Source organism: Fusarium fujikuroi, chromosome FFUJ_chr05 (assembly GCF_900079805.1).
Source record: "Fusarium fujikuroi IMI 58289 draft genome, chromosome FFUJ_chr05".
Classification (NCBI taxonomy): domain Eukaryota; kingdom Fungi; phylum Ascomycota; class Sordariomycetes; order Hypocreales; family Nectriaceae; genus Fusarium; species Fusarium fujikuroi.
The window spans coordinates 510,714-524,227 of NC_036626.1; the positions used below are offsets into that span (position 1 = coordinate 510,714).

The 13,514-nt window shown below is 49.0% G+C and overlaps 7 protein-coding genes; 2 read left to right on the top strand and 5 right to left on the bottom strand.

Moving 5' to 3' along the window:
- Nucleotides 1–415: 415 nt before the first annotated feature.
- On the top strand, nucleotides 416–1,491 carry FFUJ_06907 (related to dehydroshikimate dehydratase; the record flags this gene model as incomplete). XM_023577100.1 has 2 exons in its annotated part: nucleotides 416–808; nucleotides 856–1,491. The coding sequence occupies 2 exons, from the start codon at nucleotides 416–418 to the stop codon at nucleotides 1,489–1,491; spliced, it is 1,029 nt and encodes a 342-aa protein (XP_023430222.1).
- A 109-nt stretch (nucleotides 1,492–1,600) lies between these two features.
- Nucleotides 1,601–3,447, bottom strand: FFUJ_06908 (related to O-methylsterigmatocystin oxidoreductase; the record flags this gene model as incomplete). XM_023577101.1 has 6 exons in its annotated part: nucleotides 1,601–1,757; nucleotides 1,810–2,044; nucleotides 2,092–2,374; nucleotides 2,424–2,694; nucleotides 2,764–3,317; nucleotides 3,376–3,447. The coding sequence occupies 6 exons, from the start codon at nucleotides 3,445–3,447 to the stop codon at nucleotides 1,601–1,603; spliced, it is 1,572 nt and encodes a 523-aa protein (XP_023430223.1).
- A 663-nt stretch (nucleotides 3,448–4,110) lies between these two features.
- On the top strand, nucleotides 4,111–5,804 carry FFUJ_06909 (related to ascus development protein 3; the record flags this gene model as incomplete). XM_023577102.1 has 5 exons in its annotated part: nucleotides 4,111–4,187; nucleotides 4,241–5,326; nucleotides 5,376–5,505; nucleotides 5,557–5,623; nucleotides 5,671–5,804. 5 exons carry the CDS (start codon nucleotides 4,111–4,113, stop codon nucleotides 5,802–5,804), a joined length of 1,494 nt encoding a protein of 497 aa, XP_023430224.1.
- A 231-nt stretch (nucleotides 5,805–6,035) lies between these two features.
- On the bottom strand, nucleotides 6,036–7,229 carry FFUJ_06910 (uncharacterized protein; the record flags this gene model as incomplete). The annotated part of the gene is made up of 1 exon (XM_023577103.1): nucleotides 6,036–7,229. One exon carries the CDS (start codon nucleotides 7,227–7,229, stop codon nucleotides 6,036–6,038), a length of 1,194 nt encoding a protein of 397 aa, XP_023430225.1.
- Nucleotides 7,230–8,464: 1,235 nt separating this feature from the next.
- On the bottom strand, nucleotides 8,465–8,992 carry FFUJ_06911 (uncharacterized protein; the record flags this gene model as incomplete). Its single annotated transcript, XM_023577104.1, has 1 exon — nucleotides 8,465–8,992. The coding sequence occupies one exon, from the start codon at nucleotides 8,990–8,992 to the stop codon at nucleotides 8,465–8,467; it is 528 nt and encodes a 175-aa protein (XP_023430226.1).
- Nucleotides 8,993–10,043: 1,051 nt separating this feature from the next.
- Nucleotides 10,044–11,037, bottom strand: FFUJ_06912 (related to AAC-rich mRNA clone AAC11 protein; the record flags this gene model as incomplete). XM_023577105.1 has 3 exons in its annotated part: nucleotides 10,044–10,775; nucleotides 10,824–10,892; nucleotides 10,942–11,037. The coding sequence occupies 3 exons, from the start codon at nucleotides 11,035–11,037 to the stop codon at nucleotides 10,044–10,046; spliced, it is 897 nt and encodes a 298-aa protein (XP_023430227.1).
- Nucleotides 11,038–11,918: 881 nt separating this feature from the next.
- Nucleotides 11,919–13,415, bottom strand: FFUJ_06913 (related to 3-octaprenyl-4-hydroxybenzoate carboxy-lyase; the record flags this gene model as incomplete). XM_023577107.1 has 2 exons in its annotated part: nucleotides 11,919–12,995; nucleotides 13,047–13,415. The coding sequence occupies 2 exons, from the start codon at nucleotides 13,413–13,415 to the stop codon at nucleotides 11,919–11,921; spliced, it is 1,446 nt and encodes a 481-aa protein (XP_023430228.1).
- Nucleotides 13,416–13,514: the final 99 nt, after the last annotated feature.

The following is a 13,514-nucleotide window of genomic DNA, read 5'->3' on the forward strand; positions in this document are numbered from 1 at the left end:
CCTGATTGTGCCATTTCCTTGCCGTAGGAAGTTAATTTGCAGCGCCTTACGAGTTGCATATCCTAGTACCGAGTGTTTTTAGGGCTCCTTAAAATATAGGGATGAACAGGTAGTTCTAGAGCTTCCATATGCTGATCCCCGTTCCATGCTGCTGCAAGACTCAAACAATACGCAAAATCGTCCTGAAGTACAGCGATATCGTGGAAGACCGTGCGCTAGTCACTTGCTGTGATATGAGGTAGGATTTCAACTTCATCCTACATCATTAGAGTCAAGTCATGATGACGATTGAGATGACGTCAACCATCGTCAGAAGCCTTTTTACCATGACTTCAATGGAGAATTCAACCTCAACCTGAATAAAACAAACAACATCCCACTTGTCAACTATCTTCACCTGCTATATACTCTCAAAATGGTGATCCAATACCAAGGGTCTCAGATCCCCATCTCGTTCGCATCATGCAGCATCCCCATGAAGATCAAGGCCAGTCTTCCTGATAAGCTCGGCGCCGTTCGAAAAGCTGGCTTTGACGGTATTGAGCTATCTATGCCCGATATTCTTGACTATGGAAAGCTTCTTAGTGGATCTCAACCAAAAGAGGATGACTACGACACTCTTGCGGACGTTGCGAAGCAGATCAGGTCGTTGACGGATGAACTTGGCCTAAAGATCATGATGCTTCAGCCTTTTGCGAATTTTGAGGGCTGGAAGAAGGGCGAACATGACGAACAGAGGAAGAAGGCATTTGACAAGGCACGAGGATGGGTCAAGGTCATGGAGGCTGCTGGTATCACTTTGCTACAGGTAGGCTTCACTGACTCACCTGTCTTTGCAGTCGCTGACATTCATAGGTGGGATCATCTGACTCTGAGGGAATTTCATCTTCATTCGATGACTTGGCCTCCGATCTAGCGGAGCTAGCAGACCTTCTCGCCGAAAAAGGCTTCAGCATCGCTTACGAAAACTGGTGCTGGGCCACCCACGCTCCAACCTGGAAAACAGTATGGCAAATCGTCCAAAAGGCCAACAGGCCCAACATTGGTCTGTGTCTCGACACCTTTCAAACCGCTGGCCTTGAATGGGGCGATCCAACTACGAAGGACGGCCTAGTCAAAGCCAGCAGCGATGAAGAGCGCAAAACTCGCTGGGAAAAGAGTCTCGAAGAACTGGCTGCCACTGTCCCAGCGGATAAGATTTACTTGTTGCAGATCTCAGATGCGTACAAGATGGATCCGCCTATTGAGGATAAGAAAGACGAGGAGGGGAGTAGGCCTAGGGCGAGGTGGAGTCATGATTATAGGCCGTTGCCGTGTGATGGTGGATATTTGCCTGTTCAAGATATGCTGCATGCTGTTCTGAAGACGGGTTTTCGGAGTTGGTTGTCGATGGAGGTGTTTGATGGGCTTGAGGGGGAGAATACGGATATGAATGAGTATACTGTTGCGGCTGTTGAGTCGTTGAAGAAGCTCATTCAGGTCAGTGAATGATGGAGTTTACGAGTTGAGCCAGTCGCGGTATTAGAGCAATCATAGAAGTTTCATCACAATCGATTCTTGTCTCTTGCTATGTATATACTCTTCTTTGCCATTTGTTACATTAGGACACCCTGCTCGTAACAGCAGTGTACTCCATCAAGTCCTCCAGAGCATTCTCGTGTTCAGTCTCAATGACCTGAGCATGCTTCACCGACCGAGGTGTAATTGAGCAGGGGAATGGCAGCGGACTCGAGTTGAAGCCTTCCGAATAAGCGAAGCTATCCAATATTAGTATCAAACCTTCTCCGTGTAATGGGTTTTCCAACTCACATATCGACATCGACATCTCGCCCTTTCTCATCCTTCTCAGGGTTGACCTCAAATCCCCATAGGATACGCGCGATGTTAAGCGTGACAGACGCAGCTCCAAGGTGCATACCTGGGCAAATTCGTCGACCCCAGCCAAAAGCGCTATGGCCAAGTGTGCCAGGGTACTCTCGCTTCTCCATGAAGCGCTCAGGTCTAAACTCGTGAGGCTCAGGAAAGTCGGCTTCGTTGAGATGCACTAACAACATCAGCCATCGTCAAACAACCATTAAGTGCCATACTTACAGGTCCAAAGTGGCGCGATGATGGTACTTCCCTTAGGAATAAACATTCCCTTATAGACATGATCCGCAGTGCTAGCATGAGGTGTTCCTCCTAGTACAGCAACAGGTCTCCATCGAAGAGTCTCAGATGCGATAGCCCTGACATATTCCAGTTTTGGCAGATCATCGAATGAAGGGAGTCTATCATTTCCGACTACTCTGTCCAGCTCCTCTTGAGCCTTTGGGATGAATTGAGGTCCGAACTTGACGCAGGCGAGAAGGAAGCTTGCGAGTGAGCCCGCGGACTGTTAGAATATTAGCTACAAAGTTCTTGCCATGGAATGGGAGACTCACGGTCTCAACACCAGCACCGAAAGGTGATCCAGCCGTATAAGCAATTTCCAGATCACTCATACCCAAGCTCTCTTGCTCTTCGAGAAGATGTTTGGCGAAGCAAGTCGGTGCAGCTCCTTTGGCGACCTTTTCGCGAACCTCGTCCATTAGTTCCGTATAGAGTTGGATATCTTTCTGGCGTTGTTGAAGAACCTCCTTTTTCCATGGGGCCAGGAGGCTAGGGAGATACTTGAGTGCAGGATAACGCTCAACGGCATACTTTCCGGGGATACTAAAACACCGTCAGCGTTAGATCAGTTTAGATTAGTTTAGATCATGATTAGAGTAGATCCAAACTCACTTGACCATCGTTAGACGCTCCATAGCTTCAGCATTCCGCCTCACGACAATATCACTCCTCACGTCCTCAACCCTTCGTCCATAAGTAACAGTAACGATAACCGACGCAGCATACCTTTCCAAATGCATCCTAAAGTCAGCAGGCCGCTTTAAAAGATCAAACATCAAGACCTTGGACTCAAGACTCTGAATCGGTCTGTACGTCTCACTCTGCCTCTGCATAAACCCACTGTGCAACAACTTTCTCCACCGTCTCCAATACGAATCATACGGCGCCATAAGACCTCTCATTCCACCCGAGAGTAGTTCACCACCCATGATGAATCGCGGGCGCGAGGAGAATACAGCGCCGCGCTTCTCGAGAAGATCCCAGGCTGCTTGTGCCGAGCCAAGGATTATGGTTGGTGTTGGGCCGAGCTGGAGATAGACGACGTCGCCGTATTGTTGGCTGAGTTCTTGAAACCAGAGCCATGGTTTGCGGATGCCGGTTCTGATGGTTTTAGGGCCTGGGGGAAGTTGGGAGCGGTGGGAATAGAGCTTCCATTCTTGTTGAAGCTAAGGTTTTGAATGAGTATTGGTAAAGGGACGGTTGTCATTGGTGGATTATGCTTACCCTTGGGAAGATGAGGGCGAGATATGCCAGTCCCAGAGCGACGACAGCGTAGAGGATGAGTTTCGCTACCATCTTGTCAGTACTCAAAGTGAGTCTCACTGGATCTTGCCAGGATCAAAAGAGGCGCTACTCTGACAAACTGGCAAAGGCAAGACCTGTGCCAGGAAGCGAGATGTATGTCATCGGCTATCATCCGGTAATAAATGAAGCCGAAACCACGCACGCATACAACCGAAACAACCTCAACTGCCACCCTCAACTGCCGAACCCAAAAGACTGGGTAAGCCACCCCCGCGTCAACGACTCAGACTAAAGGCATTAAAGGATGCCCTAATGACTCTGACTTCTCGAGGCGAGATGTCATGCTATTCCCAACCCCGCGTTCTAAACTACAACCGGTTATGCCGAGATGTTTAAACCCGGGAGGTCTCCACTGGGCTAGAGATTGTGGGGGAGCAAGAAAACTGCTGATATTGGGACAAGATGTAAGAATAAAATGGTCTACACGCTATGGAACTCATTGCTGCATTTGCCTGAGACTTTTTGTCACTTCGGCTAGATGGCACAAGTTTTGTTGTGGCTCAAGATTGGTGGGACACTCCGACATCCTTGTTTTTCGGTTAATTTTACCCCGTGTTTAGATAAAGAGGTTGCATTGCATCGCTTTGGGATGAATGTGCAGAGGATATCGATTGAATCATTACTATCTTCGAGTAACTCTAAGCGGCTGCGAAAATGAAGAGTGACGCTTGGCTTAGCAAGCCCTTTTTGACGTCTATTTTCCTTGGAATAGGAGGTTTTCTCTATGGATTGTAAGTCAATGTTCTTTGTCAGTCATTTCTGTGTTGCTAACGCACATTGTCAGTGACTCGGGCATCATCACGCCCAGCTTGGCGCTGAGCTCGTTCCTCACGTACTTTGGCAAACCTGATCCTCCCCTTCGAGGCGCCATTGTGTCCATGTACCAAGCAGGAGCATGGCTAGGCAGTGCCTCAGTCGGCATCACCAGTGATAAACTCGGTCGTCGCAAAGCCATTGCTTTCGGCTGCATCTGGGGCGTCATTGGTGGTGCGGTCATGGCTGGCGCCGCTCACGTTGCGATGCTCATCATCGGGCGACTCCTCGTCGGTTTCGCCGTTGGTACCATCACAGGAGTATCTCCTGTATTTGGAGCAGAGATTGCAAAGACCCATGAACGTGCCAAAGTCACGGCTGTGAATCAAATGATGACAGCTTGGGGATTCTTCGTCGCGCTGTGGATTGGTGTCGCGGAGGGGAAGTGGCATAACGCGAACCAATGGCGTCTTGGCTTTGCGATTCAAAGTATTCCCGCTCTCATTCTTGGTGTTGGCGTCTTGTTTTTGAGTGAATCGCCCCGTTGGCTTTGCCTCAAGGGCCGTCATGATGAAGCCGAGAAGGCATTCCGCGCTTATCACTACGACGGAACGAATGACGATTGGTGTCGCACTGAGTTCACTGTCATTCAAGTCAACATCTCCGAGGAGCTGCAAGCTCAAGGAAAGCTTTCATGGGCCCAACTAGCCAAGACCCCCGCGTTCCGAAAACGTCTCTTTGTTGGTACGTTCGTCTGGGCAGCTGCCATGCTATCCGGCATTTCTTTCGTGCAGTACTACCAGACAGCCATCTACGCGACACTACAGTTCAGCGAGGATCGCCAGCTTCTCGTCAGTGGCCTTTACGGTTCTGTTGGTCCAGTTGCCTGCTTCCTGTCTTTGTTCTTTGTCGACAAGATCGGAAGAAAGAAGATTCTGGTCATCAGTTCGTCGCTTTTGTCGCTATGCTACTTGATCATTACGATCCTGGCTGCTGAATTCCCTGCCATTCCTGGTATGCCGACCAATGCTGCGGCGCAAAGGGGTTTGATTGCGTGTATCTTTGCTGTTTCGGCGAATTACTCTGCTCTTCTTGGGCCGATGACTTGGATCATACCGTAAGTCTCGAACGCCTGGGGGCTTGACATATATACTGATCATGAGTAGGCCAGAGGTTTTCACAACGGAGCTACGAGCCAAGGCAAACGCCATTGTGCAGGTTGTTCACTACTCCATCAGTCTGATCATCACACAATGCTCGCCTATCGCTTTAGCAGCCGTGGGCTGGAAGTACTACGTCAGTTGATCCTCAATCACTCTGAGCTGTCGCATTCTTACATTTTTTTAGATCCTGTTCGTCCTCACCAACGCGCTTTGTGCTATTATCTTCTTCTTCGTATATCCAGAGACACGAGGTAAGTCAGAGCTTCGGACTTGGGTTTCACAAACTAACGAATTGCAGGTAAATCACTGGAAGAGATTGATGAAATCTTCGGTGATGTCAAGATTGTCCATGAAGAGGATGTCCGGTTCTCTGAGAAGACTGGCGTCGAGGCGATTGAAACAAGGGATCAGCGCATTATGCAGGGATCTTAGAGCGCCTTTCACAGAGCCAGACTTCCGACATCTGATGACGGTTCCAGAAATGACTAGTCCCATCAGAAGATACTAAGCAAGACGCCGTTTGTGCCCAGCTGAAATACAGTCGGGTTCATATCGATATGTAGTCAATTATATCTTATAATACTCAGATATTCCTTTCCAGTGACTAAGTATATACAAATAAGTTACGAGCGTCAAGCTCAGATAGTGTGTATATGGAGTAGATTAGAGGCACTGAGAGTACCACTCGCTGTGCTTGGTACACTTCAGACCAGAAGCGCACTTGGTAGGACCGGTGTAGCCAGCACCGCCGCCGCACTGTGCGTAAGCACCGGCAGTACCGCTTGAGGTGTTCTCTTTGGCTGGCTTGGCCGCAGTCTGGGTAGCAGCCTGCTTGACAGTGGTAGTAGTAGGCTTAGCAACAGCAGTCTTGGTGCTAGCAGCCTTGGATGAGACGGGAGTAACAGCCTTCTCAGTTGAAGTACCCTTCGAGGCAGAGCTAGAAGCAGTAGATTGCCAGCCGCGCTTGCGAGAAAGCTCGTACCACCAGTTCCTCAACATCCAGCCGTCGAAGTCAGTAACCTTGGTGGATGAACCAGCAAGCATGATGAAGTTGGTCTGGCCGGTGGGAGTCCAGTCATAGAAGTCGTCAAGGGCAAAGGTATGGCCGATCTCATGCTCGAGAATGTGAATGTCCTTCTGACCAAGGAGATCCATAAAGTACTCCCGTCCAATACGCTGACCCCAATCACCACCGGCTCCGCCCTGCATACCATCGGTTAGCCAGAGGGAGTTATCGTAGTGTCGCTCAGCGCCTCCGGGGCAGCTGCTGTAGTCACCGTCCTGGTGGAAGAAACGGCCGCACTTCTCGGAACACTGGGGAATGCCCTCGGCGTCAGTGTCGGTGTAGATATCGAGACCTTCAGTAGAACCCTGGAGAAGGCTCTTGTTCTTGACGGCCCATCCAACGACATTGATCTTGACCTCCTCGTAAGGAAAGTTATCGTAACCCGAAACCCACTTCATCCAAGCATTATACGAGTCCTGAAGAGCAGCGGCGACCTTGGTGCGCTGCTCAGCAGTCACAGAAGCGCTAGACTCCCAGCGAACGCAGACGTTGAGCTGGCCCTTTCCAGCAATGACTTGGTCCCAGCCGTAGTTCTTGAAGCCGAGAGCGTCGCTGTAGGTCTTGACTTCGTGGTCCCACACTTCCTTGAGGGGTGTGGCGAGGTCGGAGGGAGGGTTCCAGCCGGACTGGCGCTTGGTGGGACGGTTTCGGGGGATAGAGGTCCACGAGCGCGATTTGAGAGGTGTAAGGGTCTTCCAGACGGAGCCGTCGAGATCGGAGGTGGCGGAGTTGGAGTGGGCTACGGTCGACGTAGCGAGGGCCATGAGGCCAGCAGCGGAAGAGAAACGCATGGTAGTTGAAAGAGAGAATGTGAGTTAGTTGAAACGAGTGTTGTGTTGGAAAGAAACGAATGAACAGAAAAACGAATGTCTACCAGAGATGCTTGCTGAGCCTTCAACTCACAAGTTCTAAGCTCAAGTTATATAGAACCGATCTGGAAAATCGAATCATATCCTCTTACGAGATGTTGAGAGAGTCTCATTGGCGGGATAATAACACGGAAACAATAGATTCTCCATCGTGAAAAGTTGATCCATAATTTTTCGGTTTATTCAAGGATAGGGCTCTTGTGTCTGTGCTCTTCCGGCCGGTTCATCAATCTCCTAATATGGGTCTCCCCCTCGGCATGGCATGTCATCGTGTCCAATGGGGCAGTTCTCGCCATCTTAGTGACGCCCGTGTAACTGTCCCTTGTCATGGACCAGTTGTTTGGGATTGTCGTCGGCGAACCTTATGTTAAGCTTCCAGAAGGCACCTAAGTAGTAGTTTGAGTTTACCTATGTTATGCTTAAATATACTATCCGTCAAGTTTCGTTTTCACTCATGCCGATGCGAACTTACTCAATAGAAATCCTTCCTCCCACTTTCATTAGCCCCGGAGCTGCTACAAGAGCTCAAATGAAAGCTCGTGTTTCTCTAATTCATCTCCGTCAAAACATCCTTCGTTTCAGGCCAAAATCACACGGAATCTACCGTTGGCGCCAGTCTACTCTACTATTTCTTTGGTGGTGGTGCTGACGGTCTGTTTCATGTTCCAGCGCTTGGTTCATCCTTAATCTGAGACGAGCAAGGGTCATCCGAACCCGCGCATAGAGACGGATCTGATAAGTGGACATGAGATCGCATCCGAGTCTCCGGATTGTTTGATCCTATATGTGAGGAATTAAGGAAAATATCACGATCTCTCGATATAGTTCATTTGACTTGTGCGCGCATCCCTTATGGCACCTGACCTAAACCCGAGGTTGCTTCGGCTAATAAGTAGTAAACGGAGGCGGTCCCAGTGGCCTCTTATAAGTTATAGGCCGGCTTCTTGCTACTTCTAAATGAATATGTATATGTATTGGGGTTGCAAGCGAGTCAAACCGAGGTTCGAAATGTTTTGCCTCTCCGACAAAGTGTGACGTTTGGCGCTTAGATAACCTCGATAGTAGACCTGAAAGAACAGAAAAGGCTTCAACACTAGCGATAATTTAATCATTGAAAACAGCAGCTATTCACTCATTTGTAGTTCCTCCGAGCATAATTACAGTCCTGCATTGACACATTGATACACCAGCTTGTCACTGCCATCTTTGGCTTTGACTGCCCAGCACAAGGCGGCCGAGTTCTCCATCTCCTTCTTCGGGGCCACATTCCATTTGACTTCGCCTGCCCAGACCATCTCCCTGTCCGTAGAGTCAGCTAGAGCAGTGTCAAGCTGCCACTGACCCACGATGAATGGTTTTCCATCCTCTCCTAGACGCTTGCGCGGATAGATTCCTGGCATTGGGAGCACAATTATTTCGTCGCACTGGTCCTGACATGGACGACACCACGGAACTACCACATTAGGGCCACCGCATTCCATCCTACATTCAGCGCATTGGAGACAGTAGGGAATTGTCACGTTAGATCCTCCACATTCGAGATAAGTTATCTCCTGTGAGGTACTTGGCCCTTGGGCTTGGACAAGACTCAGAATGGCAAGAAGGCCAATCCACTTCCCATACGATTGTCGAGTAGGGCTTGTAGCGCTTTCAGCTCCATGGTTACGGCCGCCGAATGCCTTCATAATGACCTGAGCACTTGAAGTATTGTGTATTAGAAAGCCAAACCCTGTGAGTAGTTAGCCGCTATCTACGTTGATGAAAGTTGCGGAAGGTCAACTGAACCTGTCAGAATTCCCCAGCTAAGGGATACTATAGGGTCGTGGTAGAGTGCGATATAGGAAAGTCGGACTGTAAAAGCTAAAATCTTGAAATATGTAGCAGATAGAGAAGGCTCCAGGTCGAGAATAAAGGAATTAAGTTGATGTTATATAGAGAATCTTGTTAGGCTTCTTTACAAATAAATGAAACACTAATACACATAAGGTATTCCCATGACCTTGATCAACATGTGAACCAAGCCATCTGATAAGAATCTAACCAATAACTTATCAAAAAGGGATGTATATCATTTAGACTTGTGAACCAGTTCTTTTTACTTTTTGAAACGGAAGAGTATCCTAATTATTACAGGTCAGTACTTAAACTGAATATTTCAGCTTCCACCATGCTATCAGGCCTCTGGTTCTTGGCATTTCTCAGCCCTTCCCAAAAGGTCAGGGCTGTGTCAGATGCATATCTCAGTCCCGTTAGCGCTTCGTCCGGAGACCAATAGATAGTCCAGATAGCTATCCGTCCATCAACGGAGAGGTCTTCGCTTCAAAATGATTAAATAAAGTTAGGGCGCTAATCATCTTTGCAGACGAAAAGAGCTGTCTCATGACGTTGTTTACTGCCGGGATGCCAAAGAAGGCTTAGGATGCAACTTTAAGTCTTCTCTTTTCAACGAATATGAATTGACTATTGAAAGAGGCGTTTATAATCTTCTTTTATTGTCTTTGACTGGCAGCACCTGAGATGGTAAATGATGCTTGTTCAGTCCACTAAGCCCGACGTCGCTAAACATGTTGCTTCACCTTCCTAGATAAAGGCTTACATTGGGGGTAACATAAGACTAGCGGCCTGAGAACCCTTGTAACTATTACTTATTGAGAATAGGGTTGATATTAGCTACCTGCGCTAACTAGAGCCCTATCACTCATCTATCCTATCCTTTGCCTGGTCCCGGATGCACACTTAAGCAGTAGTACCAGCCTTGGCTTGAGTGTTGCTGTTGGCGTTGTTATTGGCGGTGGTGCCGGTTTTGGCTGCTCCGTTGGTAGTACCAGAGTTGGCGTTCGTGTTTGCCTTGGTACCTGTCTTAGCTGCTCCATTGGTAGCACCAGTGTTGGTGTTGGTGTTGGCGTTCGCGTTGGTGTCGGTACCAGTCTTGGCTGCCCCATTGGTAGTGCCGGTGTTGGCGTTGTTATTGGTGTTAGTGCCAGCTTTGGCTGCTCCGTTGGTAGCACCGGCGTTGGCGTTCTTTTTGCCGTTGTTGCCAGCCTTCTTGCCAGTCTTCTTACCCTTCTTGCCCTTCTTGCCAGTCTTCTTACCCTTCTTTCCCTTCTTGCCCTTCTTTCCCTTCTTACCCTTCTTGCCTTTCTTGCCCTTCTTTGGTGCTCGGGCTTCAAGCTCGCTAGCTTCGTCTTCCTCGTCTTCCTCAACATCCCGGGTGGTAAGCTCATCAGTGTCTTCTTCGGATTCGTCCTCGACATCTCGCGCTTCGAGCTCTTCAGCCACTTCATCCCGCTTGCCATTCTTGTTACAGTTGTTAACGGCCTTGGCAGCAGCCTTGCCGTGAGCTCCTTGGTGATGGCGGGCGACTAGCCCCTCGACGGCTTCCTCGTCTTCGTCGTCTTCATCGTCTCGCTTGGTCTTGCACCCCTCGACCGCCTTGGCCTTGGCTCCCTTGGCTCCCTGGTGATGGGGCTACCTTTGTCAGTTGATGAATGCGTAGAGAGCGGTGGAGGAACTTACATCCCGCGCCTCAAGGGCATCGAAGACAGGGAGTGCTCTTGCTGGGAGAGCAGCAGCAGCTACCAAGGCCTTTCAAGCTATCAGCCAGATACTAACGAGATTGTGAGGAGACACTTACAGCAACGTGTCCAACGCGAGCATGAGGGAAGCGACGGTTATCCTGGGCAAGGGCCTGAGCGGCAAGAGTGGCGACGATAGCGGTAGAGAAATACATCTTGAATGATAAAAGATATTAATGAGATTAAATGAGTTCTGACCAGCAGGTAAAGATAGAATTAATGCAGATTAAGAAACTTGAAGATATTGCGTCAAGCAAAGCTCAAGTGGATGAGGAATAAAAGTAAGTTGAGTTGGTTGATGAGTGCAATTTGTGATAGACATGTCAAGCTTTTATACCTCTCATCTCGTCTATGTCCATCTACGCCAATACCCTATTTGCCCAGATCCCATCCTCTCGGAACAGCTTCTCGTGCTCGTCTCGTAATTGAATAGTAGTCAAACGTAAGCGACAAGACCAGACCTGAAATGTTTTGAAGTTTCTGCAAACAATGCCGTACTTCCTTATAGTCGAGATCCGAATTAACCGATCTATACGAGTGATGGTATCACCAGACTATAGGTCTCTTGGATGAAGTCAAGTGTGGTGCTGGGACGGCTAGAACGGCCAATCATGAAACTCGGGTCCCGGCCGGAAGCCGACAAGCTGGGCCTGGCTGTTAAAAGCGTTTCAAATGATTGGACGACCCCTGCGATTATTACACTTTGGATGGAACCATTCTTTGTTTCGTCTTGGCGTTTCAAGACTGTTGATGTAAGCCGATTAACCGTTCAATTACGAAGAAACCAATTAGAACGCCGTCCTATTGACGGCTCTAGTCTCCTTTCAGATTCTTAGACAGCGGAAATTCGAGGAATTCTAATTTAAATACTTTTATCTTTCAGTAATTCTAAGCGTTGGACAGGATAATGGGGCGATGTTCCAAGGCTTTTGCCAGCATCACTGAGGCAGGGAGAGGCCTGTGAAGCCAGAAACTAGTTAACTACATACTATACCCAGGTGTACACCTTTAGGCATTGTTTGTTGCTTCCAGCTGTTTAGTCCAAACTCGAAAATCCAAAGGACGCCCACTTGCTAAGCACCCTATCTTGAAGCTCATTTGGATATGAATTCTTGAAATCTGCAGCCTGCCAATCGCCTTTTCCTGTCGAGTATTCAGAAGGCATCAGCGCATCCGACACAACCTTTCCCCCTTGAACCGGAGATCCGGTACCGTGTCCCATGTACGGAATCAGCGGGAAACCTCTGACATTGTCGAAGAAGGTTTCGTCGTCGTTAGGCCGACAGCGAGTTGAAAACGCCCAAATCACATCTTCGCCCTTGTATATGTCGACGTCCTGACCCACAAGGATAAGACGGTGAATAAGCAAGCCGGCTTTCGTACAGAACACTACATCTCCAGCCTTCTTCTGAAAGTCCTTGGGCGTCCATTTCATCTGGCTGAGTTTCACAGTGTCAACCTTGAGCGCAGCCCAAGTGACCATGGATTCGAATGTAGAGAAGGCGTCCGTAATAGGCAGTCCAGCCTTTTGGCATGCGTTGCGTATTTCGGCGGCCGCAAGCGTTCCGATTAGGGTATGAGTCTCATCTGTAATGCGCCCAGTGACAGACATAGGCAGAATCGCATTGTCGCGGTAAGTGATCTTGTTCACCGTAAAGAGTGGATACTTGCGTTTCACTCCTGGGAATACATATCCGTGCATCTCGCCATACGGACCCTCATCTACGAGTTCAGTAATGGATATGGTACCCTCAAAAACGATCTCGGCGTTGGCCGGAACATATAGGTCGTTGGTGTCGCATTTCACAAGCTCTAATGGGCGGCCGGTCACTGCCCCGACATAGTCTGCCTCGCTGACGCCTTCAGGGATCGACATCGATGAAGCCATGATGGCAGCTGGAGGTACGCCGAAGCACAGTGCCCACGGAACATCCTTGCCCTCTTTCTTCCACATCTCATGGATTTGCCAAATATGCTGCGGTTGCACGATTTGACCTGTTATGTGGTTTCGGTCATACACCATAGCCCGGGAGATGGACCAATTCGTCCACGTACCATCAGGGCTCCTCAGTACATGCATGCCATAGGTCTGGAGGAACTTTCCTCCGTCTGTCTAATGAACCATTGGCGCTGGAAGGCGTGTAAGGTCGATTTCGTCTCCAACTAAACTGTTTTGCTTAACAGGTCCTTCTGCAACGATGCGTGGTGCGATAGGCGGTAGCTCACTCGCTAAAAGCATTTTGTCAATGATTTCCCTCATGCTTGCGGTTGGGGGAAGTGCAAGGTGGCGAGCGATGCGGCCATATCGGTCTTTCTTGGACCGTCGAAGAGACCCGGGTGCACCAAGGATTCTCCAGAGCCCTTTGTCATTCTGACCCTTGAGATTGTTGAAGAGCGGAGCTTTATCATCGGTCTCGCACACCAGCCTCGTTATAGCTGCTGCCTCGAGATAAGGATCGACCTCATCGTTAATCTCGACCAGGTCGTCGTCTGCTTTGAGCTGTTCAACGAAATCGCGGAAGGAGTGATCCATTGTAGATGATAAAATGGGTGTCGTTGAATTTCCTCGGTATAATTGTATCAATTCTTAGTTTTGCTGTACAACGAAGCACAGGTTCATCAGTTTCGGGAA